A 27,139-nucleotide genomic window follows, 5' to 3' on the forward strand; every position below is an offset into this window, starting at 1 on the left:
GTGAGAGACATAATCTAAAAAAAAAATAAATCCAGAAATCACAATGTATGATTTTTTAACTATTTATTTGTATGATACAGCTGCAAATAAGTATTTGAACACCTGTCTATCATCTAGAATTCTGACTCTCAAAGACCTGTTAGTCTGCCTTCAAAATGTCCACCTCCACTCCATTTATTATCCTAAATTAGATGCACCTGTTTGAGGTCGTTAGCTGCATAAAGACACCTGTTCACCCCATACAATCAGTAAGAATCCAACTACTAACATAGCCAAGACCAAAGACACTAGAGACAAAATTGTACACCTCCACAAGGCTGGAAAGGGCTATGGGGAAATTGCCAAGCAGCTTGGTGAAAAAAAAAGGTCCACTGTTGGAGCAATCATTAGAAAATGGAAGAAGCTAAACATGACTGTCAATCTCCCTCGGACTGGGGCTCCATGCAAGATCTCACCTCGTGGGGTCTCAGTGATCCTAAGAAAGGTGAGAAATCAGCCCAGAACTACACGGGAGGAGCTGGTCAATGACCTGAAAAGAGCTGGGACCACCAATTCCAAGATTACTGTTGGTAATACACTAAGACGTCATGGTTTGAAATCATGCACGGCACGGAAGGTTCCCCTGCTTAAACCAGCACATGTCAAGGCCCGTCTTCAGTTTGCCAATGACCATTTGGATGATCCAGAGGAGTCATGGGAGAAAGTCATGTGGTCAGATGAGACCAAAATAGAACTTTTTGGTCATAATTCCACTAACCGTGTTTGGAGGAAGAAGAATGATGAGTACCATCCCAAGAACACCATCCCTACTGTGAAGCATGGGGGTGGTAGCATCATGCTTTGGGGGTGTTTTTCTGCACATGGGACAGGGCGACTGCACTGTATTAAGGAGAGGATGACCGGGGCCATGTATTGCGAGATTTTGGGGAACAACCTCCTTCCCTCGGTTAGAGCATTGAAGATGGGTCGAGGCTGGGTCTTCCAACATGACAATGACCCGAAGCACACAGCCAGGATAACCAAGGAGTGGCTCTGTAAGAAGCATATCAAGGTTCTGGCGTGGCCTAGCCAGTCTCTAGACCTAAACCCAATAGAGAATCTTTGGAGGGAGCTCAAACTCTGTGTTTCTGAGCGACAGCCCAGAAACCTGACTGATCTAGAGAAGATCTGTGTGGAGGAGTGGGCCAAAATCCCTCCTGCAGTGTGTGCAAACCTGGTGAAAAACTACAGGAAATGTTTGACCTCTGTAATTGCAAACAAAGGCTACTGTACCAAATATTAACATTGATTTTCCCAGGTGTTCAAATACTTATTTGCAGCTGTATCATACAAATAAATCGTTAAAAAAAAATCATACATTTGCAAAATAGCAGGGTGTTCAAATACTTATTTTCCTCACTGTAAGATTAAAAAAATTCTGCAGATTCTTTCATACAATTGAAGTGATTCTGTTATGATGACAAATGCCAGACAAGAGGGAATTTTTATCCTTTGTTATATTAGTGAATAACAGACATACATGCTTGCTGTATCTTTTCATTATGTGCATTATACGGAGTATAACAAAGTATCCTGAATGCAACTTGCTTTAATGGCTATAGTGACTATTATTCTTCATGAACACAGATATGGAAAAGGTCATGCTGCACTGAAACATTCAGTGATTGGAAAAAAAGAGTAGGTGTTAATTAAGAACGTGAACTTACAAAAATGGGCAGGTGGCTGACAACAATCTCGAGCGCAATTATGTCAATTATTATAGAAGGCGGCTTCATTTTTTGTAGACTATTCCATCTGTGTTGACTTAGCTTGCTATCTCTGCAAAGCAACCATTTCATTAGCAAGGGGCGCAGGAAAAAAAAAAAAAAAAAATCAATTCGATGGCAAATCATAACCAATGTCTCATCAGAGTGAGTAAAAGAACCCCCGCTCGCTGTTACACAGACTGTTTAATACTGCAGCTGAGTGCTGGGGGAATGAGGAAGAAGTGATGGTGCTTTGCAGATGAGTGTTTGAGAGAAATAAAGAGAAAGAATAGTTTTTGAGGTAAAGAAATTGATTAGGTGGTGGTGTTTACATAACATAGACTAAGAACCCCAGGGTGTTCATTTGGGATAGATTTGAGAGCTCAGGGGAGGGAACACTATAGACATAGCCATACTGCATAGCTTAGATTCTACATAACAGTGGCAGACTCAGGTTGTCTGAGAGAAAAACAACATAAAAACAGGGCACCAGCTGCTTGTGGTGGGTCACCAGCACGCATAAAGTTTACACATTTATGGTTAAACAATTCCAAAGCCTTTTCTAGCATGTAGGGCATCCGATATGGCAGTACATGGAATTTTCTCCACTGGAAGGGCCCCATTAGGCAACTGATCCCTGATACTGATATTTTTACACTGTGCTGTTGTGTTTGGAAATTGTTGGAATTGGAATTGTCATTTTAACAGCCACATTTAAGTGTTGTTCTCATGTTTGAATGATTATCATACTTTCAGTGAGCTTCTTTTTGGTTTACGTAGTGCAGAAGAACTGCTATATTACTACCTCTGCTGCATCAATTCTCTAGATCTGATCAAAAAGAAAATTACAAGCTGAAATCCAGCCTCTTTCCTAGAGCTTTCTCATGAGAAAAGCTTGTTTCTTCACAACTGAATGCACACGGATGGGTTTTCTTTGGGCCATGGGTTTTTTCAAGTGCAACACCAAGGTAGGAGCTACATAATTTTCTCATCAGGAGAGTGGCAGACCCAGGAGAGTTTTCACATAATTCTCCTCTCACACCACCTCTTTCTCACTCCCTTTAAAAAAACCCTCAGTTTTCCCTGAAGATATACAGAGCACAATGCAGCCTCACAATAGATCAGTCACATTCTAAATACTGTGAACAACTCCGCACCGATCCATAAGCTTGTTGGTCAGAATAAAAACTACGTGTGGTATCTCGAAGGCTGCAATACACATCATGCAAGAGCTATAAGATCATTGCTCTTTGGAACAAAGGTGCTTTTGATCATTAGCACCACAGGCATGACCTTTACATAAAGCACTTTCCTTTAATCATCCTCAGTTGTCACATAAAAGGATACACAAATGAATTGCGCACAGAGGCAAAAATAAATTGAGAAAACACAGACAGGAGGAGAACTGAGGCAGAGAAAAGAGGGGCAGACAGGTGGAAGGGGAGGATGGAGAGAGGAAAAACAAACAGTGCGAGCACACAGTCATTGTGCAGTTGAGCCTCACTGACTGCTGTGGCCTCTCAATAAGATTTCCCGTCATCTTCGCTGGTTAAACACTGCTGTAGGCATGAGTCTCTGTCCATGGTGCTGAAACAAGCCTCACTAACTGCTCTTCAGGTCTGTTTAACATGCAGCCCTGTTTGTGTGTCTGTGTATGTGTCTGTGGAGCTACTCCATATCCAGCCAACACGCAGAAATGAAACGTCAGCACTTTACAAAACATATCATGTGACTATTGCACTGCACTATGGTACACTTGTTTCCCCAGTTGTCAGTCTTGTTTAACTGAGTGTGACACACTCACAGATCTGCTGCATCTCTGGCAAAAGCCAGTTCAGCTGGACAGTTTGACCACCTCTACTCTGATTATGCCTCACACAAGCACGGTCCAGCTTTCAGCAAGAAATCCAATAGCAAACAAAAGGATGAAGTCATGCTCTCCCTTCTGTTGCTTAGATGCCACACACAGAGAACACCCTGGGATGAAAAGGAGATCCCTTGACTTGCAAACAGACAGTGAGGCAGGTTAGTTTGGCTGTGTCCTCTGTAGCAGAGAGATCCAACCCTGCTGTGCAACATGAACTGGCTTCCCTAACTGGCCATAACTTCCACAAACTGTAACAATGTCAAGCAGTGGCAGAACACATCGTCATCTTTTGAAATGCAAACCACTGATGGAAAAGGCTGAGCAAGGAGATGTGAGGGCAAACACAGCAGCAAATATTCCTTTATGTGTTACTCTAATTTCACACGGAGCGCTGTAGGACGTGTCAGGGAGGTATCAGAAACTAAAGTGTAAAACAAACAAACCAAAAAAAGGGTTTGCAATTTTACCATCATTGCTTTAATGTCTACAGTACATTTGTGTGAGGTGTAGGGAGTAATAATCCAGTTCAACATTCTCAATTACTCCAGTGTGTCAGCTCACATTGCAGATGTGCGCTCGTATCATTTTGCACAATTCTATATAAAAGCGGATTTAATGCAGTTTGGTGCAAAGCAACGGTGCTTTAAATTGGCTGCCAAGAACTTCAGAGTTCATGTGTGCACTCACCTCAAACAGTGGGCCGATTTTATTCTTTTCCAGATACGACTGAATTCTTGACTGTTGCGGAGACGCCATGAAGAAACTGTTGTGCCTCGCACGAGCTTTCAGCAGGATGAAATCATGAGGTGAGCCAGTGTCATTCGTCCTTCAAGATGCGTCTCGGCGAGTGAAATGTGCAAAAATGTCCCCAAAAGGGGGCTGCGGTGGAGCCGCGGCAAGTTCCGACGGGGTTGCGTCAAGTGCGGAGCAGGCGGCTCTGAGCCTGGCTCATTGTGGAGACTCAGCCCGGGACCATCCCCAGTTTGTCGCCTCACTGACTCTCTGGCGGCAGCTTCACCGTAGAAGCCAATGGCACGGCCGCACTGTGACAGAGAATACAAATCTTCCGCTCACTGGCTGCCAGCAGTGTTAACTGTGCCACCGCCACTCCCATTTATCCAGCGGGCGCAGCCGCCTAACCCACCGTGTTCAACGCGATTATGTGGATTGTATTAACATGGAGCAAAATGTCCACGCTAATAGTTTGCGAAATAACACGTGCACTGATGGCGATTAACGCAGATGCAGTGCGTTCTGCTAATTACTGTAAGCAAAGTTGAAAGTTCAAGAACTCTTTAAAAAAATCTGTCATTACCTTTGCTGCAAATTAAGCAGTACAAATAGTCTACATAAGCAAGTTGCAAAATAAATAGTTGCAAAGTTTTGCATAAAGTAATCTGTCTGCTAGACTAAGATTGATAGTTCAAAGTATGGTAATACATTCTAACAACAAAACCAAGGTGATTCGATGGTGCACAAAAGGTCATTTTCAAGCTTCCATCGATTGTTATCCATTTTTAATATATTTTACATACATGACAGCATTTTAGTTTACTGCAGCATAAATCAACCATTTTCACCTGGGTTAAACAGAGACATACAGTTTATAGGAAACATTACAGGAGCTTATTGATGCAGTTTATTACCACTTGTTTGTTTGCATAGTAGTGAGCTACAAATCCATCTAATACATCCAAAGATAAGTAACACAGAGAGACACTTTAATCCTGAGTAGTGTCAATTTAAAATAACAGAATATATCTCATAGCTATACTTCCAAAAACCTATTTCATGTTAATACAGATGGGCTGTTGAACATATTCAAATGCATGCATGCAACAGTCTAGAAATCCAAAAGACAATTGAAAACTTTTAGCACATTCGCATACTAAAAATATGTTTATTTACAAGCGAATAAACATCATGCAGAGTGTTAAAATAAAGACACATTCATATGGTTATCCAATACTGAGAGAATTGATAAAGCGTACAAGTCAGAGTTGAAGACAAGCAGACAAATTATTGGCCAATTTGAACACAATACAAAGCCACATTTCATCCAGTATCCGTTTCATCAATCCTATCTTGCCTATTTCATATGCAAATTAAACTAATAACATGAAATGCAAATGTCCCTCATGAAAACAAACATGATTTTCAGCCAATAATATGCAGGCAGTGAACTGATGGGATTCATTCCATTTCATTGGGCTCATTTAAATGCATTCTCAGAGTATAAATCTTTTGTTTTCTCACTCTGAATCGTTGTCTTGTCAGATGCAGTATATGAAAAAAAAACACAAAATATGTATACAGTACAACAGTGTACAAATATAAAGTATTAAAAATACTATTTACGGTTTTAAAATTCTATTTACACTTTAGGCAGCTACTCTGGCCAATAACTGTCTTTAATTAGGATGATCCTTCATTTGTGGAAAGAGGACTTTATGGGAAAAGGATGCTTGGGACTCAAAGCTCCTCAAGACTTCTTCTTCAGCATATTCCTGGATGCAATGCATTATGGGTCGCCATCCGGGGGTGGAGGCTGGCACAGTTTGTACAACCTGATCAGAGAAACATACACGCAAAATGGCATTTAATTACATTCCATAAACACAAAGCAATGATCTGCAGATGATCTGTTGAGAAATGTCACTTCTCTAGGCTACAGGTGTTTGTTTTGGTGCAATGGAAGTATAACCAGAAGTTTAGCTGCAGTCTCAGGAAGAAAACTGTCAACCCTGGAAAACATAATTATCCTTAGCAGCGCACATCCAGCTTTGCGCTACAAAGTCAAACAACTATGTTCAAACAGTACAAAATGACTTCAGAGTTCAGCTATTACCTTCACATATGCTGTTGGTAGCAAATCAACTAAGAGCTTAAAAATATGATTTTAAAAAGGTACAGTTCTCGTATGCCTAGTGTTTTAAATGCCACACGTATTATGCAGTGATTACAGTTGTCTGCATTTGTAAGAGTATAAGAAACACTGCATACTGTTTGACTTTATTCGTTTTTCAATCATTACAAAGTCCATAAAAACTCTCATCCTACACATGCACTTCTCACAGTCAAACACTCTATGGTTTGTTCTGCCTTAATGAGCAGCAGCTATTACTTTAAAATGACAATGGAATTAATTTGACAAAAAAAGGAAATTAATAGATAAATTACGTGGTGTCAGTGTTCCCTGAAAGGTATGAAATCAGTCTACTTTTGCGGGTAATGGTCAGCAGTGATTTATATGTATTTTCTTCCAAAAAATTTTTCAAACAAATAAATGCTCCTATAATGTCAGTCTCTGTGTGGTTAGTGTAATTCAGCTTTTTCTAAAGTGCATGTATTTGCACAGTGCTGTAGGTCTGCATATGTGCTTTTTGTGCAGGACTGGGGCCAAATGGTTCCATTAGAAGGGAGCTCCCTGCACTCAGTAGCCCCAAGATGAGGACAAGGACTGCCTCAGCCATTTGGCTGTGACATATAGGCTTTTGTGTGGCAGGCAGCCCTTTGAACCTTTTAGTGAAATTGACAAATACAATTAAGTAGCGGGGATGATTAGTGTTGAGACATTGTGGTTCGGAGCGCAAAAATGCAGCAATTGTTACCGTTTGAGTGACTGCTGCAGAATATGTAAGTGTGCTTTGTGGATCATGAGACAAGCTGATTGTTCACTGATCTGTACTGATGATGAAAAGGACAGTAAAACTTTAGTGTGAGTTTACCCTGCAGCCATGTGATGTGAAGTTGGTCTCATCAAGGCCGAAAGATGTGAGTGGTGCGATCAGTTATTTAAATTAAGGAAGACAGCAGTGCTATATTAGGATTCAAGAAATACAGCTGATATTGGAATGAATTATACTGAGATAAGAAAAACATTTATGAATAATACAAACTGAAGGTGCTGTTGAAAGTCCTTGATTCAAGTAAGCTCCAACATCAGAGATTCAAGAGTCAGCACAAGCTATGGTATGCAGTGGAATTTTTAAACCCGGAAAGATGCACAATAAAAAATAATACTATTTGTAACTTAAGTTACTTGACCTCTACCAGAAATTAGCCAAATTAGCCATGTCCGTAACAAAGCCAGCCTTATCACAAACTATCCAGACAATCCCTGTCTATTCACAGTCATAAAGAAAATTTGACCTAGAAGTTTTATGCTTTGATTGAAGACTCTGAAAACTTTCAAAGAAAATTCAGTCCCTGTTGCCATATTTATTACCATGTGAATAACTTTAAACAAAAATAAATGCTACTTCATGCTAACTGAGGCCTATCTTTCTCTTGTTCTAAGTTGATTTTAATGGAAACAAATGGCGGCCAGAAGTGGGGAAATCATTAAAAAACTATACTTTAAAAATACGGCCAGCAGTAATGTATGTGATGTATATGATTTGTAGTTTATGAGTAAACATGCAAAGCTTACTTAGTCCCTTTAATTGCCTATGCTGATGTTGCCCCACATACCACATAAACAGGGTGTGACTGCAGTTTTACCTTGGGACTGATGACGGTGTGCGATCCCTCACTCCCAGATTCTTAGCAGAATTCTGAACTCTTGCCCCCTAAAAAACAGACATGAACAATTCATGACATCATGGATCAGGCTGAAGGGCAACAGCCAAACATATGAGCTAAGAATAACACCAAAGAGAGGAGAGCTTAAGCATCAGAAACACATGTTTTAAAAGTCTGCTGGGCCCACAGATGAAATACAACTGGACACCATCTTGGCTGAAATATGTCTCTAGTGCTTCATAACATTGAATTTCCCCTTGCAAGTCATTCCTGTCAGGTCTTGAATGACTGGTGGTCACCTATGAGAGAAAGGGATAAGTTCGTCCAGCTGCTGTGTATCTTTAGTATCTTTCTTCTTTCGACTAGGTTTGAAAAAGAGCATATGCAGAACAGTCTTTATAAAGAAATAAGAAGATGAACTGTTCCTGTATGTGTTGGTGTGTTACACAGTTTGATTTACGCAGTCAGGAGTATGTCAGCTCTTTGCTAACTTTCCTGTAGTTTGCCTGCTGTATGCAGAGTCGGCAGATACCTAAATGGTGGGGGCTAAGGAAGCAACTCAGTCTCTCAATTTAGACATGAACACCTGCACTCACAAATGGTGCCCTCTCTCCTTCTGTGACGCACACACGCAAGCAAAAACACACAATCGAATCATTGCTCATAGAGGAGACGCTGATGACCTCTTCAGATAGAGAGGAAGCGACTGGCTAAAAGTGCATTAGCTGACCTCTCAGTTACAACTCTGCCGTTTGCCTTCGTACTGTCTGCCCCGAGTTACGTCCAGATAGAAGGATAGCATCAGCAATTATTCGATGCCTATCACAGCCATCCATTCTGATGCCCCCCTCCAAACAGAGATGTCTCTAAAGGACATTAGGGGACATCAGAGGAGTAGATCAGATGAGTTAGAGACAACTGTGGAAACAAAACTCTCTACTTACTTCAACAAGTAGAAGCTTGATTTACATATGTGAGATCTCTGAAACTAAAAATATCTGATTGTGCCTATGAACAAATCAAGGAGACAAAACTTCCCGACCAGGCAATGGAACTTTGTCAGCATGATAACGTCAGCATGGCAAAATGCGATTAGCAGGTAAATAGTTTATGCATGTTCACCATCTTAGCGTAGCATGTCGGCATGTCAACATTTGGTAATTAGCAGCAAACAGTTGCGTTTTATGAGAATGTCACTGGTTTTGCAGGTATTTGGTCGTAAAGTCTTGGAGAAATTAAAGGTTTGACCTGGTGATGGAGCCAAAAGGAAAAGTCATAGGATCACCAAAGTCTATAGGATCCAGCCAATAATAATCTGTAAAAGATTTCTTGTCAATCCAACCAATAGTTAGATTGTAATTTTTTCACATTTCTGCATTGCTAAAACCTGATAGCTGATCTGCACCCAAAACTGAAACTTAATATTCTGCTGAGGCCTTAGAACATCAATGAGAAAGTGAAATAAAAACCAGGGTTTACCAAAAAGGAAAATTTTATTCAGTGTTGAATCTAGCTCATTCCATTTCATCTGTCTTGATCATCCCTGCCAAATGTTCTCTGGATTTGCAAATTAAAATACACTGAGCATTTATAATTATAAAAATATAAAAATGAAAAAGAAAGTCTAAAAGGGTGATACCGGGGCTTATCTTCTTAAGATAGTTATATATATTCTTTCTATACAGTCCAAATACTGGAAATTGCTAGGGAGAGGTTTGCAAATCTTGCAAACTGTAATTGGACCCATTTTGCCCAATCACTCATGCATTCTCATTCTCAATGATGTTGTCTGGGCTTGATGGATGGATCCTGCTGAGATCGGATGCTGTGCAGATAACCTTTTTGTGAGTAAGTATGACTATTCACCGAGGAAGAAGAGGCGTCATCTAAACCCAGTGTAATATTCATATTCATCAGATTCATCAGCTGATGTCTGTGAGCAAGGACAGACACACACACACACACAGACTCCCCACTGCTCTCTATCTGGCCTAAACAATCTCTTCTCAGTGAAGTCTAGGTCAATGATGACGCAAGAAAACAAAACATGTCTAATGACAGACAAAACATAATGAAAAGTTCTGCTCTATCAGGAAGCAATTCTGATGCACCATACCTGAACCACTGTATATTCCAATACAAATATTTCAAACCACACCCTCTACAAGATGGATTTTTTTTCCAGCCACAGTACAGTAGCGCTCAAGGTCACACAATGCACAGAGTTGCATCCTCCTGGCTGGCAGCCCAGTTCTCTGAGTGTAGAAATTAAATGCCTCTCCTCCCGCAGGATCTCAGCCTCACGACTAACCTCCCCCCTCACTGCAAACAGCAATATACCCTACCACTCACAGAACTTCTAATGAGAATCTTGAGATATGGGCCAAGATATGGTCATGGCTGGAGCCTTCTGTGAGGTGAGAATGTGTACGCACTGAGAAAAGTAATGGGAACTCCATCCCTTGAACCCAAATAGACGTGCAGACAAACAAACAAGCTCCAGACTCTCAACCATTCTGTTCAGTTTCTCATTACCTTTTATTTTTTACTCCCTCAGATTCATATTCTAGTTGCAGCGAATGCATATCTGATAAGATTGAAATCAGATAGCGGGGAAAGAGGCGAAAAAAATTATAATGTAGACAGGGGCAGAGCTAATGATTTTTGCTTGTGGACATCAGCAAACACTTCTTTCACCACCCAGAAAATGAACTTACTGCTGGCTGCCTTTAAAAATTCTTAATGAGAAAAATCAAACATTGACCACTGAAGCTAAAATGGCATAACTGCTCCTCTATTGGCACTGTTAAATCCATTGCTAATACTATTTTGGCAGCCTAGTTTGACTCAATGAAGCATACAGTTTATCTAATGATTTTGGATGCAGAATTTGCGCAGTGGATTGAAGCACACATTCACTCCAAGTGAAAGAATGTCACTGCGGGGACTGAAGCAACAGAAGACGTAGCAGTAATAACAAGAGGCTGAGTGGGAATAAAGAGAGAACTAAATACACAGTGACATTGTGCATGTGTGTAAAACATGCATGTGCAAAACACATACCTGCTTCCTCATGACATCAGTGGCCTGCATGATGCAGCGGGGGGGCAGGCCGTGGTTTCGGGCCAGCAGGATGGCCTGCTCCAGTGTCACACTCAGGGTGCAGCTGTTGGACAGAGAGGAAAGACATAAGGTCAAGCTCAAGCGTACGCTCTCCATGTGCATATTTATTAGATTCTCACCAAGGGAATGGATCATGCAGAATGTTGCTCATGTTAATGCGGTTTGGGGAAATACAATTTTGTTATGCCAAAGACATAGGGTATTTATCTTCATATTTCACAGATGCTGTACAATCAAAGCATACAGTCTGTATTTTATACAGTATCAAGAAACACCTTCTCTGACTCATCACCGACTCATTCTCAACATGCTTTCATGGCAATAAAGAAGTCTTCGCAACAGATGGAGATTGAAAGCGAGATCTGAGTCTGAAACAGACATCAACTGCAAACAAAAGCATGCCAAAAATCACAAGTCTGGGCTTCATCCAGATATGATGAATCTCTGGCAGAATTCAGTGCACGCATTTTTGCTCTTCTTGACACCTTGTCATTGCCATCACATTCCTCATGCTTCACCTTCACTCATCTCCTCACTAATGAATCATTTCACTTGCCGCTGAAATGTCACTCCCAACGAGGCAAACACGCGGCAACAGGAGAATCCCAACCCTCTTCATCTTTGCTTCATACCGAGCAGAAAGAGAGGATTAAACCTCGTCTTGGACTTGAGGAGACTTCCCGGTCCCCTCGTCACCAGGATTGATACTTGTTGCAGCCAAGAGAAAAGGGGTCCAAGGACAAGTGAGCGTGTCTCCTGTGGCAAAGGCTGATAACCCCTCACTGGCATAAGGGTGTGATGTGTGTAAAATGAGTGTTGACGTGAGTCTGTGATTCATTAGTTACAGTAAACTTTGTTCCAAGGCATATAAATAGACACAGACAGAGGCAGGCAGACAGCAGCATGTGAATAAATCCTTAGAGAGCCAGTGACAGTTGTCAAGGCTGCTGGTGACCTTTCTATGATAACAAGCTGTACTAGTATATCGATCCAGGGCCTTTTCACTGCAAATTGAACTGTCCAATGCTGCCAGGCTCGGTTTCATTGAGTAACATTGCCATGGGGCTGCTGAGAAATCTGGGCTGTTTGTTTAATATCGCCTTCTCTCGTGGTAGGGTTTCACACTGACTGAGACCAAAACGTTTTCTTTTTTTCTAAAGAAGCAAATGTGCAATGAAGGACGTATTGCTGATATTATTTTGGTTTCTCACATCCAGATTTCAGTCCCCATGAGTTCCAGTTACATAAGTTTATGACAGCGTAACATGATGTGATAAAAAGTAATGAACTCAATAATCATCTTCAATGTGCGGCAAAAGATACTCGGGTAGAAAACTGCAAAAGATGTCTTTCGTAGGCCACCCCAGAATATTTTAAGCACCCATTTTGAGCTCCCCACACCGATAAAAGAAGGGTGGGGGGGAAGTCCCCCACAGAGAATCTTTAAATATCTCTTCAGCTGGAGCAGGATGAAGGAACTGCACAAAATGTGTGTGTGTGTGTGTGTGTGTGTGTGTGTGTGTGTGTGTGTGAGAGAGAGAGAGAGTGTGTGTGAGAGTGTGAGAGAGAGAGAGGCTGCATAGTTCCCCTTTTCATTAGGGTTGGTGAGATAGCGTGAGATGATTTATATCCATCCGTTTCATGTTGTTCCAGCCCATTTCCCATTTACACTCCTCCAGAGCCAAGCCAATACTGATAAATGAGAAGAAACAAGAGAGCGACAAACACAAAGAAAGGCAAAGAATGACAGAGAAGGATGCAGAAAGAGGAGGGATGAGCACAGAAGACATGTATACAGGCCAAACATTTTTATCTGAGAAATAACCACATGTACATGCTCACACTTTTACTTTAAAGGAATAAAAAAACACAAGGAAAAAATGTCAAGTCTTTGAGCGAGCTAGTGCCTTGGAATGTGGATTAGGCTTTGATACCCCCCCGCTATCGTTTTTGTTTTGCTGCCAGTCTGTAATGGTTTCTTGTGGGGGTGACAAAAAGATCAGTAGAAGAGAGGAGCGCAGCATATTACAAACTGCTGATGCCCCAGAAATATCACGCTTTCAATGTTATTAAAACTCATCCATCAAGTCAACTAATCCAATAAATAGTGCCTAAGAAGGCTGCCACACTGATAATACAATTTCCACATTACTAATCTACTGTCGTGGTTTCATTGGTTTTTCAATTATACCAGAGTTAGTTTTACATACAGAGATTCATTTTTAATACTTCAATGTTTGAAATTATACAGAGAAAGCATTGAAATTGGTTTATTCATATATAATCTGTATTCTGTCAATAGTAAGGGGGGATATACATAAAAACCTTGACTGCCAAAGTTAATGACACTGATTTCAGGCAAAGCCTTGCTAAGTCACTCTCTTGTGAGTCCAATACACCCATCAGTCTCCAGATTTGGAGGGCAGAACAGTGTTTAAGGAGGAAACCCGTTCACAAATAACCCTAAATATGGCAGGCCTTGTCACCTGCTGTGTCACGGTACACTTAGCCTGCCTGTCTGGGTGAGTTGTGGCTAGTGTGTATAATTGCACAGATAGCACACACACACATATACACACCCAGCCTGTGGGTTAATAAAGTAGCAGCAGTCATTGCACAGACAGGGACTTTCTATTAGAGCTCAGGCAACCAGGCGGCTCCATCCACGGCACTTTATCAAGCCATCAGTCACATCCATCGAGCATGAACGTGCATGCATGTGTGAGCCTGTGCATGTGAGTGAGGCAAAAAGATATGAAAACTGTCATGGGGTAAAGTAAGAGGGTATCAGAGAGATGGGTGGGCGTGTGGAGAAAAAGAGCACTGTAAGAGATGAAAGATGAACGCTGGAACCGGGGATCGGTGGTGACAAACGATCAGGATATTTCTGTCCTAATGCACTGATTAATCGTGCCCTCAGCAGCAGGTGAATTAGGCAGCCATATATAGAATTCAATGAGAATGGAAGTAATTGACCTGTCTCCTTCCTGGGCAAGTTGCTATCCCTACTTAAAAGTCCCTAATCTGGTCTGAGAAACAATGGGCCCTATTAACTAGAATATCCTGCTGGTAATTAATGCAGAGAAACGTGTATTAATAGAAAAATCCCCACGGTGTGTGAGGAGTGCAGTGTTCTCATGAACTTGAGAGGTAGACAGAGGATGAAAGAAGGTGCACAGAACCAGAGAGAACCTGTGGTAGAAGGTAAAGGTGAGAGGAGTGTTAAAGCAAGAGAGATGAAAGAGAAAGGAAAACTGCAAGAGGGCTGTCAGGAAGAAAGAAAGAAAGAAAATCATCAGCAGGAAGGTGGAATTGAGCTGGAGGCAGTTCATACAGTACATGGACAGTACATGTGCACACACACTCACCGATGAACGCCGCTGTTGCACATGACAATGTGTGTGGCTCCCAGCCGTGAGCAGAGCTCAGAGGCCACAGTGAGCAGCCCCACTCCAGAAGCCCCGCAGGCGGTGTACTGACAGGCAGCAGTGCGGCGACAACTGATAAAGCTCTCCATCAGACGGTACAGCTCCTCCAGAGCATTAAGTGGACGCATCAACTGGGCAGAAACAGAAAAAGGAGAGTGGTTAGTGCAGAATCCAACGACTGTCAAGCTTTTGCGATTGTGCTAGTAATGTAGTAACGTTCACAGATTTACAATAAAAACCAGAGCTGCACACTAGAACACGTCAGCTTCCTTAACTACAGGTAATATTAGGTATTTCCAGTTATGATTTGGGAAACATTTGATTCAGTCAATGCCACTTCAGTTGCTTTGCGATTGCCATTCTTGTTGCACGTGCAAGCACTTCCACATTTCGGCATTAAGATCTAATCCTGTTCTTCAGTTTTTCCATGATGTCATGAATACAGCATTAGGTTGTGTGAGGTTGTTATTACCTTATCTATGAGGGCAGCTTTGGGCGCAGAGCTGGGTGGCATGTTGGACTGATCCAGGAAGAAAGCCCTAGGGGGAAGAACAACAGTTTACATATGGAGTGATTATAAGTGGATATTTGCACTGCAGTGGGAGAAAAACACTGAGTTTGTTAAGTATTAACATACTGCAGTAGACTAACACAAGTTGTTTTTTATTTAGAAGCTGCTTGAAAAAACACGCTGTGGCATTCTTTCCCCTGCACCATTAGGTCATCCAGAGCGCTGGCTGCCTTTCTGGGAAAAGTAGGCCACCTGCTCATTATGGAGCTCCACCATCTGACTATCAATCATGAAAGTAACTTGGGCCCAGCTCAGCAGAAACACAGACTAAGCATCTCTTGTCCTGGGCATCACTCCAAATGCCACTGCCTCATTCATTCATGGAGTACAGTCAATTTGGTGTTATTTCCCTTTTTCGTCCACCGGAGGCAGCACTGGACTGCTGTCCCTCTGCAGACACAGAGGATGTATGCCGCAATGAGTCCATAGGAGGTGGAGTGCTACTGGTGCAAACTCAGCAGTCTGTAACTCCATCAAATCTCAGTAATCCAGCAGTGTGCTAAAAATAGGTACACTACACCACATTAAACCCCTTTGTAATAAAATCACATTCTCCATTACTTCTTGCCCGAAGCAATAATTATGTACAACGCGCACGGTCATCTGTACAGTACACATTTATGAAATTGCAAATAGTGAGAGAAAAGTTCGATTTTAAGAGAAGCAGTAAGGACAGACTTGTGGGGGGAGGGGTTGGGGGGTTGTTTACAAGAATCAGTGAAGCGGGCCTCATTCATCTGCATTCGCTCTGCTATTAAGTGATTAAAATCAGGCCAAGGAGGCATCCATTATGAGTGTGATATTTCTGCCTGACATAATATTAATGAAATGAATTAATCAGAGCAGAGTCACCACATTCCTGATTCAAGATTTTAAAGTGATTATAAACCAGCCGAGTATTTAGTTAGTCAAGTATTTAATTTACCAAAGTCATACAGTAGGAAACCAATGGGCGGTACCAAGGTATATACAGGACACATGACACAGCCTTTAAGCCACCATTGTACTCTTCCTTCATCCATTTAGGCTAATGAGGCTATGTTTATGTCTCCAACAGCATGTTTCCTATTCAATTTAGCTCATTCAATTCTATGTATTATGCACCACCTCTATTCTGAGATACAGATGAGTAACCTGACCATTTTATACCTTCACTTGTTGAGGGTTTTCCAAGTATTTAATTCCCATCCAGTAAATTATCCTTTAACCTTCTGGAGTGCTCTACTAAATGACTACGAGCAGAGTTTGCTAAGGGTTCAGATGGAGCTAACAGCCCATGTAATTGGTTCAAGATGGCCTTATCATTCAAAAGATGCTCACGAGCTACACTACTTATAAGCATGGAATACCTCTTCAGTTCCTCTCATACAGAGCACTTAAGCTGACTACAGAACAATCACTAAGGGGTAACAGGCCAATGTTTGGTTGGGTTGACTGTCTGAAGCTCTAAATATTTGATTTCCTCATTAAAGTTCCTACAGTAAACACTTGGCACATTACGTCTGCATGTGTGCGCTATACCTGTGAGTGTGCGGTGTTGCTCTGGAAAAACAAACGGCTGTGTAAATGTAAATTACATCCAGCAGTTTCCAGACAAAACACCATCCTTTTAACAGGTCAAACAAAGAGAGAGGCGAGATTCAGAAGAGCAATACAATGCTGCAGAACACTACGAATACAACAACACAGAAGAGAGTTTGTAGGAAATCAAAGACTTGTCCTGAAATAGTTTCAATTCTGGCTATTACTGCAGATATGGCCTGTTATCTGTCTACTTTTACTGTGTTTTACTGAGTCCACTCACCCTTGTCCCTTTTGCTTATCAGTCGGCTATTCAGACCTTTATCTTAAAGGACTATAATAGAATTTGTCTGAGACGAGTCGACTTCTTGGTCGCCCAGCTCTACTGCATCTGCACGCATTTCTTTATCTGTTTTAGACCAAATAAAAGCACCTCGTCTTGCCCTTGCAGACCTCTCACAGAAGCGAGGTCATAATACCCGCTGATTATCTCGTCCTCTTGCTGTATGAGTTGTTCTAAAAATACCATCAGCCACAGCTTGAGGAGCAGGGCGGACTCTCCTGGAGGTCTCTAATGACAAAATAATAGGAGTCAGACTACAAGTGATGTGTGGTTTAAATAGGACCTGCATTTCATCTGAGCTGATGATGTTTCGTCAGAGGTTTGGAAACCGAGAACTTTAGTAACATTTATTATGGAGAAAAAATTTAATTTTAAGCCCACACACAGTGTGCAAACACAACATTGTGTGGCTAAGAACATCACATCACATCACATATTCCTTGGGTATAAGGTCTAAGCCCTCTGGGTGTCTATTATTTCTCAGGTTTAAGCCAGTGAACTCCAGCTGCTCCAATTTAATGGCAGGACATCATTGGCCCCCACAGGCTTTTGCACAAACTTGTTATCATATGTTCTTACCCACTGGCATTCTCCAAGATTAAAGTTAAAAAAACATTTTTAAATCAAAAAATCAAAACTCCAACCCACCAATTGTCAGCCTGTGTTTATCAAAAACAAAGGTTTATGGAAATTTTGTGTGATGGGCTCACCATTCTGTTTGTTCTGTTCAGAGCATTTCCCCGTTCATATTTTTGCTTTCAGTACAAATCAAGAAAACCATAGGTACAGCCTGCTTCTAGCTCTTTCTGCAATAACTAACCCCCACCAACCACACACACACACACACACACACACACACACACACAGCCAATCGTTTTTTTTTTACGTGAGACTAATGGAGAATTTGGCTGCAGGCCAAAGATGACCTGCTCTGTGTGTGGCTTTATTTTATTGGGCCAATGAGAGTACTTATTTCTCTTTGTTTCTGCTTCCTTCATGACAATAGGACACTCGAGGCCCTTTACAGCACAGGAGCATTAGTAGTCAGCTGCAGCGTCAAAGAAGAAGGATCTGAGGCACAGATGTTTTCACAGGAGCAGCGTGGGAATGGGCACATTAGCATGACATCCTCCATTCAAAAAGTAGAAAAGAAACAAAAAATGATCCCTGAAATACCTTGAGAGACATGAGAAGAACGTTTAAATTGAGCGTTGTCTGTGGATTCAATTTCACATCTGTTCACTCACGAGGACACAAGTGTCTAGGATTTATGCCATTATATGTGACCCTGCAGAGGTGCATGCTGGGCCATGTAAATCACTCACGCTGCCTTGATGAATGACACTCACCGTTATTAAATCCCCCGCAAACCCCTGCAGTGTGTGGCAGAGCTGCCTCGGGGCTAATAAGGGCGTCCAGGAGCCCTTGCATGCCACACGTTGTTGCTTCTGCACTGACACCAGCAAGACAGTGTGTGTGAAGTGTGTTAGAGGTAATTTCCTTAACCTATGCCTCTTTCCTATTTACATTTCCAGCCAATATTTATGAGCAGCTTTATGTCAACCACAGTTACAAATAGGGAAGCACGTGCCAGCAGGAAGAATACGTTAGGTCTATGTAAGTAACAATGGCATGTTTAGTTTTTTGGTTCAATAACAAAAACTAAAGACAAAACACATAATTAAATCTCTAAAAATACATTATTTCACACACGTAGAGTGAATTTAAAACAAGGGCTATTTGCAAAGTCATTAGTGTCAGTCAAGGCCAGAAAACAAATGTCCTGTCCTTGACACTAAAAAGCAGATTAGTGTTAATGGGGTCTTAGTGTCAGAGTCAGCTGAAGACATATTATCACTCATCATCATTGTCATTGAAGACACATACAGTTACTACATATATTACAATGTAAAAATAGCAACTGGCTTAAAATGGTGAACAGATTTACGACCCTGATGCTGCACATAAGTAGATGCAAAGTATTCCTGGCTGATTGTTTTTTTTTTTTACTTGCTGAAAGATGAGTCAAGGTCTTTTTTACAATATCAAGCTTCACTAAGTGCAGAACTATCACCATTACATCTGCTCAACGATTGAATCAATGAGAAATGATAAATAGAAGCGAGTCTCTGATGCTCAGCTTTACTAGGCTTTATAAAAAAGGGGTTCAGTGCACACTAGCTGGAGCAGAATGAAGCCACACCAGCTTCCTCGGTGCTCTGGTGAATTGGGACTCCCAGTGCCGGTGCAACAACTGTAGCATTTTCATCACTTCCTAGGCTGGAGGAGCGCAGAGAGAAGAAAGCTCTGTTTATGTTTAGAAAAAAAGATATGACCATATTGCCATTGCCTCCCCGCTGAAGCTGGTATAATATCCATGATCAGATAGATTATAATTGCTCAGATAGGATATTAATAAGATATGGTATTTGTGTTTTCTGTGAGAAAATCTCAAATGACTTCTCAGGTTACAGATGCAGAAATTAACACATTCACAAAGGAATTTGGGGTTCAGTGTCTTACCCATGGATAATTCGAGAGTGAGGGACACGCGGACCAAACCACCAACCTTCTGATAAGATGATGGCAGCTCTACCCCCTGAGCCACAGCTCGCCAATACTAATACATGTCAGCTGGAAGAAGTGGGAACTTGCTGCAGTAGCTACTTCTATATTAATCATTACCGCATAGCCTTGCCCCAGGGAGAAAGAGAAATACCATCAATTATGTGAAGCAAGTACGCTGCTCAAGCTACAGACTTGTGGAACTGTTTTGATGTTGAGCACAGCGGCGGGTTTGTGTGCCTGAACAACTTAAAGTGATTTCGCACTATATGTCATCTCTTGTTGAACATATATTGTGGAGGTGTCCTTGGAGAACAAACAACATGATTTACACAAAGCTAGCTGTCAGGAAGACTTTTATATATGGTTGCAGTTGCACATGTGTGTCTGCTTGTGAGGATCAGAAGTGGACACTTGTAAATGTAAGACTAACAAAGCCTAACCTGAGATAGAGGTCATTACCTGATCAGCTAGTAGCATTAATCATGTTGTTGTGCATGCAGGACTTTAATTTGCAGATATACGTTCTGAACGCTAGGTCACGTCTGAACAGGAGCGAGAGGAACGGTCTCTGCTCCAGCCACAGGGCAACAGAGATAAAAGGATGGAGTGAGGGAGCTTGCCACTCTGTTGAAACTGACTCTGACCTGCAGTAAGCATTGAGCATTTTTGCTTAATCAAGACAAATTGCACTGCAGCAATGTGATTACTAATTTCCTAAAGTTGATGGAAGAGCAAACAGTGCACAAATGACCTACATGCTATGCTGTGTGGTAATGACTGATGACTGTTTGACTAACAAAGCTATACACAAGTGTGTAGTTACAATAATACCTACCATTTGTTGGACACTGCCATTCACCCAAATTTAATGCATATCTTTCAGCCACCATGCCATCATTATACACCATTTGTCAGACTGTGTAGAATGCCTGCAGTGCGAGGTCTCTGTCTCAGCCGTGCCAGAAGATATCGATTTTAAGATGACATGACACACATATACGATTCACCGGCAGACAACATGCAGCACATGCTGGACTTTCTCCTTTGTTCGTCCACAATGTTGTATGTACCGTGCTCCTTAAATCAATAGCAAGGCAGCATGCGAGAGGAAAACCTAATTCCTGAAACCTGTCAATACGAGCAAAGTGAGAGTATAACCCAGGTCTGCAATAATCTCTCCCTTTGAATTATACATTTGCAGACTCTGTTCTGGTTCTCCCCTCTCCACTCTGCCCTCTTCCACTAACCCTCCCTAGCACGCTTTCCTCCTCAAACCCATCATATTCATCGCTCCCCTGAAATCCCTTCCAATCTTTCCAGCCTGCTCTGGCGATCTATATTCCCCTTTCAATTTCAGCCTCTTCCATTCTGACGGTTGTCCTAAAGGAAAAGACGTTTTCTGTTTAGAGCATTTTATTTCCTCCCCTTTTCAGATGTTGTTTCTCCCTAGTAGAGAGGAGAAAACTATGCATTAGCAAATTGATCTCACAATTTGGGACAGTAAAAATGAGCGACAATTGCTTTATCCTTCTATTAAATTCAACAATGCCTTCCTGCTTTGGCACCATGAGAAACCTGCAGGAGAATTAAGCAAACAACAAGGCTATGACTAAGGAAACTGTCAGTTGGTACATGAGTTTTAAACCTCTTCTACCTAAATGCACATGTCAGCTGTGATGGTTTATGAAAGCTTGAAAACGGGTGTACGTGTTCTGGCTCTACATACCGCTGACTCCTGTGGTATCAGCCATGTGCTTGTGATTTTGGCCCGTGAGTTTATTTTTTGCAGAAGACTGGAATGACTTCATCAGAGCTATGGGTTTACTCGGATCATACTGTATCTAGGTGTGGGTAAGAAAAGCATAAGCCAGAGACAGAGAGGCTGCTGGGAAATCTTACAGTAACCCTTAAGTGGTATTATTTACTGCTCTGAAACTGGATAATGCCCTCCACTGACGCAAAGACGTCAGTGGAGGGCATTATCCAGTTTCAGGAGCGAGACCCAAAAAAAGAAGAAGCAAGTCCTTGCATTCAAAAAAATGCTCTCTTTTTGCTTTGATTGTCACTATGAATTGCACACATAAGCACACACACAAGTTGTATCCACTGAAGAACATGATTCATCTCCATATGGTTCCAGGGGTTCCACGGCATAATGAGCAACTTTCCTCCTCGTTAATTTAATGGAGTATAAATGAGTGCTTTTGGGGGGTAGACAACGTTCAAGAATCTCTGCCCTGCAGTTCATTCAGTTCAGTATTAGCAGTAGCGTGTGCTGTGCTGTTTCTGTCTGTCAGTCAGCCTCTGGCTCCGGCCCATAGTGTGGGTTTAACCCAACACTGCTGTGGCCGGGCTCCAAGGATAACGAGGTGCCTGAGGTTGGAACGCTGCAACTGGGAGAGGAGTGACATCACAGGCTGGTCTGTGGTCAGCCGAAAGGCACATGGCAGCCGGCGAAAGAAAACTAGCGGTAATATTACATGCAGAGAAACACTGTATTCACCAACAGTTGAAGCCCAGCTGGTAATATTTACTTCACTGCAATTGATACAAGGAAATACTGTGGCTGGGAGCAAACAGCATGTTTCTGTCACCTGCTAAAGTTTTGCTAGTGTTCACTGTATTATTCCACGTGCATATGCATGACTCAGCAGCGATGTTGAATTTAAAGTACTACTTGGAGAGTGATGTGGATAACCCTACAGCTGAAACAATTAGTCCATCAACAGAAAATTAATCAGCAACTACTATTATTATCTGGTTCCAATATGGAAGGTAGGCAGATTCATCTATAATAAAAATAAGAGTTAGAGCCCTAGCTCCTGTTCCCTGTGAGTTATATTATATTCAAGATTATTTGATTATTTTTACTGATGCATGTGTAAATAGCATTTTACAGTTGTAGTTAGAGATCAGAGTGTAGCTTTAAACTACTTTATATACTGCAGGGTAGTTTAATCTACATATAACAACAATAATAACTTTGTGTGTCTTTGCCTTTTTTGAGATATTCTCTTGTCACTATTTCTGTGACTTTTTGAATAGTTCCATCGGTACTCTACATGTGTCAACTCACTAACTAATTTACCCACTGTACTACAGTATATACACTGGAATTCTGTGCAGTTTTAGGCTACGGCATTTAGGGATATTGCAAAGAAGAGTGCATATTTGGAAGAGTCCGGTCTTCAGTTTCACAGTTTCAGTCTAGTTGGGGTTTTGAAGCACACATACCTACCCAGCACCCCTGAAGCTCCCCACATCACCAGGCTCACTCGTTTGCCTGTCAGCACACATCTGCTCCGTGTTACTGCTGGAGCCTCTGCTGTCAATTCAATTAGGCCCTTTCTGCACAGGTCAAACTGTGCAGAGATGTACAGTAGACGTGCATACATGCAATAACACAGGCTATTCTGAATGACATGGCTGAAATCCAGTAAAGCCCTGCATGTACAGTTTGAATATTTATAACACACAAGTGTATGAAGATGATTTAATTTAAAAGGTGCTAAAGGCACATACCATCTGTCCCTGTGGTATTTTCATTAGAATAGTGACATTTAGAGATTGATCATGAAGTCCTTCCTGCAGTCTTCAAACACGGACTCAATAAAACGAAAGAGATACAACAAAATGCCAATAAGCCACTATTAAAAGGTTGTGGGGTCCCAGAGGATCTAGCAGACAATATAATTACACAAAGAGAAAGAAGGACAGTTAGAAATGACCCAGCACAGCTTGGCATCTACAACTGCGCTTTGGGAAATCTGACACTCACAAAAATGAATGCTTGAAATTCTTTTTCACTCCTCAAGCTAAACACTACAAACAAATGGAAAAGATCTACACAGAGAGCAATCCCAGGAAATTAATGTTTTGTTGTGAAGGATCGGCACTGATGAGACACATGACTGCTCGAGCTGTAAATCATTCAACCCCCAAAAGCAGATTGTCCCTAAATAATAAGATGAAGTTTTGCTGTGAGCTCTGCTCTGCGTTTAATTATCCACACAATCCGAAGCAGGTGTTTGGTTGCAGCCCACATGTTAACCAGTCACCCTCCTAAGTATTCAATGAGGGATTCAAACAGCTTCCCAAGAGTATGACTGATGCATTCTACTATTATTCAAGATAGTGTCCAATTTACAGACTTCAAGAGAATCAGGTGTAAGTGTATGTCTATAAATCTATCACACTCTCAGCTTGTAAACCAATGTGCACTGTAACCAATTTAGGACATTCTTAATCACACAGTCGCTAAGATTTTCTCAGTATGAATTCCTAATGTGTCTTGTGCATTCACAGGCACTCACATCCTTTTTATACACACAGCTGGTTTAAATGTGATTTCCAGTCTCTAGAATCACATGGTGGCATCTAATAGGAAACTACATTGATATTCAGAGAGCATACTGTGTAGGTCTGACGCTCACTCATTCATTCGGGGGAGATGAAAATAAAGCGGAGCATTCATTTTCATCTCCCAGAAGTGTGAGTTTCTTCGTATCCATTTCCACCTCATTAAATTATCCACGCCTGGCCAATCACCAAGGGGCTCGGGCGGGCAGCAAACCAATGGGGTGTGAGGTAACTGAGTGCAGCAGCTGTACAGAAGCACTACATCAGCGCTGGTGACATGCTGGGCACTCTCATCCAATCACTGCTGCCCCCGCTGTGTGTGTTCGCAACCAATCATAAAACATTCCCACTGTGTTTCTCCCAGCCAATCAAGTCGAGGCCCTGCTTGGAGTTGGGAGTCAAGCCCGATTGAATTGGAGGTCGCCTTGATTTAGATTATGATCTAAAGCAATGCCAAATCACAACATGAATATATGATATATATATAAGTGATATATGTGTGTATATGTCTTGTATAACATACCTCAGTCTCTTGTAGTACTGTTTGACCTTATCCAACGAGGCAGCATTGATTTGGGCCTGGTATTCCTCCACTGACACATTGTCTCTGTAGTAGTAACCCTCCATACTCTCCAGCGCTACAGAATGTTCAAGCGAAAGAGTAAAAGATAAAGTGATAAAAGGCGCTGTATATATACAAACATCTATCTGCCAGTGTTTACGATCATCTACAAAGCGGCTGTCATCTCTGCACTACACGCTGACTTAAAGTTCTAACCAGGCTCACTGTACCTTGTGTGAAGAGCACAGGGTAGATTTTGATGCCTCCTCCGTTTTTCAGCCTTTGAGGCAGCTGGGAGAAGTAGAAACTCTCAAGGTAGAAGCAAACCTTCAACGTCTGACGGGTGCCTTCCACCTGGTATGACATGGGCATGTCTGCCAGGACAGAGGAGAAGAGAGGCGCACTATTTCAATTCATTCATTCACTCATTTTTAATCAAACGTAGCATTAGCAGTGTAAAGACTGTAAGTCAAATGAATGCTAAAAGTATACATACTGGCCACCAGTGGCTCCCCTTCAAATTGCTGGAAGTAGAATGTGACCTTCTCCAAGTCAATTAGGGCCACCTGAGTGTCCTCCAACATGGCCTGCTCGTCAGTCTGAAGAGAGAAAGATGGCATACTAGTAAGAGTAGAGGGGGCAAAAGTATTTAAATTATTTTCTTAAATAAAGTTAAAGTAGCTTCACAAAGATGACAAACTGAAAGGGCAATTTAATTACTTTGTCTGTAGTTCTTTCCTAGGAAAAAAGGCAATTTTTCAAACTGTGTGACGAGATGATTTCTAAGTTTGCTTTAGCTTGTTTGTGTTTGTTCATATCTCTGAATGTGCGTGCGTGTGTGCATGTTTCCATTCCAAACAATCACTCAGCATCCTCACACGCAAACAAGCACATCTGCTCGTGGCCATAGTGATAGCGGCTCCAATATTTCGGATTGTGACAACCAGCACTCCTCCATCATCCCCTCTTTCGTCTTTCTCTCTCCTATCCTGTTCATCCACCACATGCAGAGGGATAAACAGAGCGGTGGCGAAAGAGGATTAGGGCCCTTTTCTAAAGACACATTTGAGTTGGCCCGACATGTGACAAAGGGGTATCCGTCCGCTGTGCATGGGCAAGTTTATCTCACAGGGCGTCACATAAACGCCTCCCGACACACATTCAGTATACACAACAGAAAAACGCAAACACAGAGGCACACACACCCACAGCATCCCCAGTTCGTCTCATGCTGCCTTTCATGTGGTGCCCTAAAAAGGAGCGTGTTGAGATTTCCCTGGAATCACCTGCAGGTACTGAGACTGTGTTTTGTTCCACAGGGACACATGAAAGGGAAATGTCTTGAGAAATAAAGGGAAAGAGAGAAAGAGAGAAAGAGGGAGACAGCACAGCAGGAGGAAGAGGGAAGAGCGTCAATAAGTTCTGGGGACCTAACGTAAGCCACACCCCCTAAATAAACAGTCATCCAAGATACACTTTTAAAGTACTTCCTGTGTTTCTAATTCCCAGTGACAGAAGACAGGAATAGAAACTAAATCTAAAAAAAAAAGTTTTTTCTATCTGGTTGATGATGCAAAAAGCAGTAAAGAAACACTGATGAAATAACTTTGAAAGAATATATTACAGTCCTTTAACTACTCAAACTGGAGTTTCAGTTTCTCTAATATGTTTGAAGACAACTTTGAAATTACTTAAACATCTTGGAGGGAAAGGTTAATATGGATTTCAGTGAGGTCGAAGTTGTGTGCTTGGCTCGATTTTAGCAATCCACAGTGGCTGTGGTATAATGAACTCTGCTTTAGATGGTCTTTTCGCTGGACTGACTTCATATTCATGTAGGAGAACAGAGTAGACTGACACCAAAGCCAAAAGACTGCCTGAGTCTATGAATGCTAAGAAGTTTTCGTTTATCCAAAATAAGATGAAATATAAATTACTCACATGAATATACAGTACTCAATATTGTAGCTTATATTCAAGTTGTGAGTCAGCCCACAAATTGCTTGCATTTTTTGTTTTAATTTTAGATTTGTCAAGGCAGATTTACAATACCGATAAGATTTAATTACTTAATTTCAGAAATTTGGATTCAGTAAACCAGAACAGCTTTCTTTCCTGTAGGTTAAATGTTTTGATATGTTCTGTTCTCTGTATCTACTCAGTGAATGACTTAAGATGCATTGGCTGAAACAGCCTAAAGTTCAAATGTCACAAATGAGCAGAGATCGACAGTTCTGAGCTGATCCCCTTCATACGTGAACTGCACGCAGGATGACAATCTGAAATGACTTTGGCCGTTCAGTATTTTTGCCTTTAAGAAACCTCTGAATGAATTCTCTAATATATTATAAATATTTTTGTCTGGCATCTTTTTACAATATCCCGTGACACATATCAGATGATGGTAAAGATGTCTGTTATTTGAGTGACACATGAGGGAGGAGGGCTGTGGGATCTGGCCCTACAAATCAGCGGCACACCTCAGCCATTCAGACCACATCCCTACGCAGTCACTTTGGGCAGACTGT

General features: G+C 41.6%; 2 protein-coding genes across 2 annotated transcripts in view; both read right to left on the reverse strand.

Annotated features, from left to right (window-relative positions):
• The window catches only part of lg01h8orf34 (linkage group 01 C8orf34 homolog), a 58,926-nt gene extending 54,253 nt beyond the window's left edge, over positions 1 to 4,673 (reverse strand). Inside the window, exon 1 of the mRNA XM_046053071.1 lies at positions 4,300 to 4,673. Within this exon, the coding sequence (XP_045909027.1) occupies positions 4,300 to 4,368 (69 nt within the window). The 5' untranslated portion in view covers positions 4,369 to 4,673. The remainder of the gene's footprint in view (positions 1 to 4,299) is intronic.
• A 439-nt stretch (positions 4,674 to 5,112) lies between these two features.
• Positions 5,113 to 27,139, reverse strand: part of prex2 (phosphatidylinositol-3,4,5-trisphosphate-dependent Rac exchange factor 2) — an 87,497-nt gene continuing 65,470 nt past the window's right edge. The window contains exons 34-41 of the mRNA XM_046066835.1: positions 25,108 to 25,210; positions 24,842 to 24,985; positions 24,573 to 24,687; positions 15,160 to 15,226; positions 14,628 to 14,818; positions 11,200 to 11,302; positions 8,116 to 8,183; positions 5,113 to 6,179 (exon numbers count right to left, since the gene is read on the reverse strand). Of these exons, the coding sequence (XP_045922791.1) occupies positions 6,134 to 6,179; positions 8,116 to 8,183; positions 11,200 to 11,302; positions 14,628 to 14,818; positions 15,160 to 15,226; positions 24,573 to 24,687; positions 24,842 to 24,985; positions 25,108 to 25,210 (837 nt within the window). The 3' untranslated portion in view covers positions 5,113 to 6,133. The remainder of the gene's footprint in view (positions 6,180 to 8,115; positions 8,184 to 11,199; positions 11,303 to 14,627; positions 14,819 to 15,159; positions 15,227 to 24,572; positions 24,688 to 24,841; positions 24,986 to 25,107; positions 25,211 to 27,139) is intronic.

Source organism: Micropterus dolomieu, linkage group LG01 (genome assembly GCF_021292245.1).
Source record: "Micropterus dolomieu isolate WLL.071019.BEF.003 ecotype Adirondacks linkage group LG01, ASM2129224v1, whole genome shotgun sequence".
Lineage (NCBI taxonomy): Eukaryota > Metazoa > Chordata > Actinopteri > Centrarchiformes > Centrarchidae > Micropterus > Micropterus dolomieu.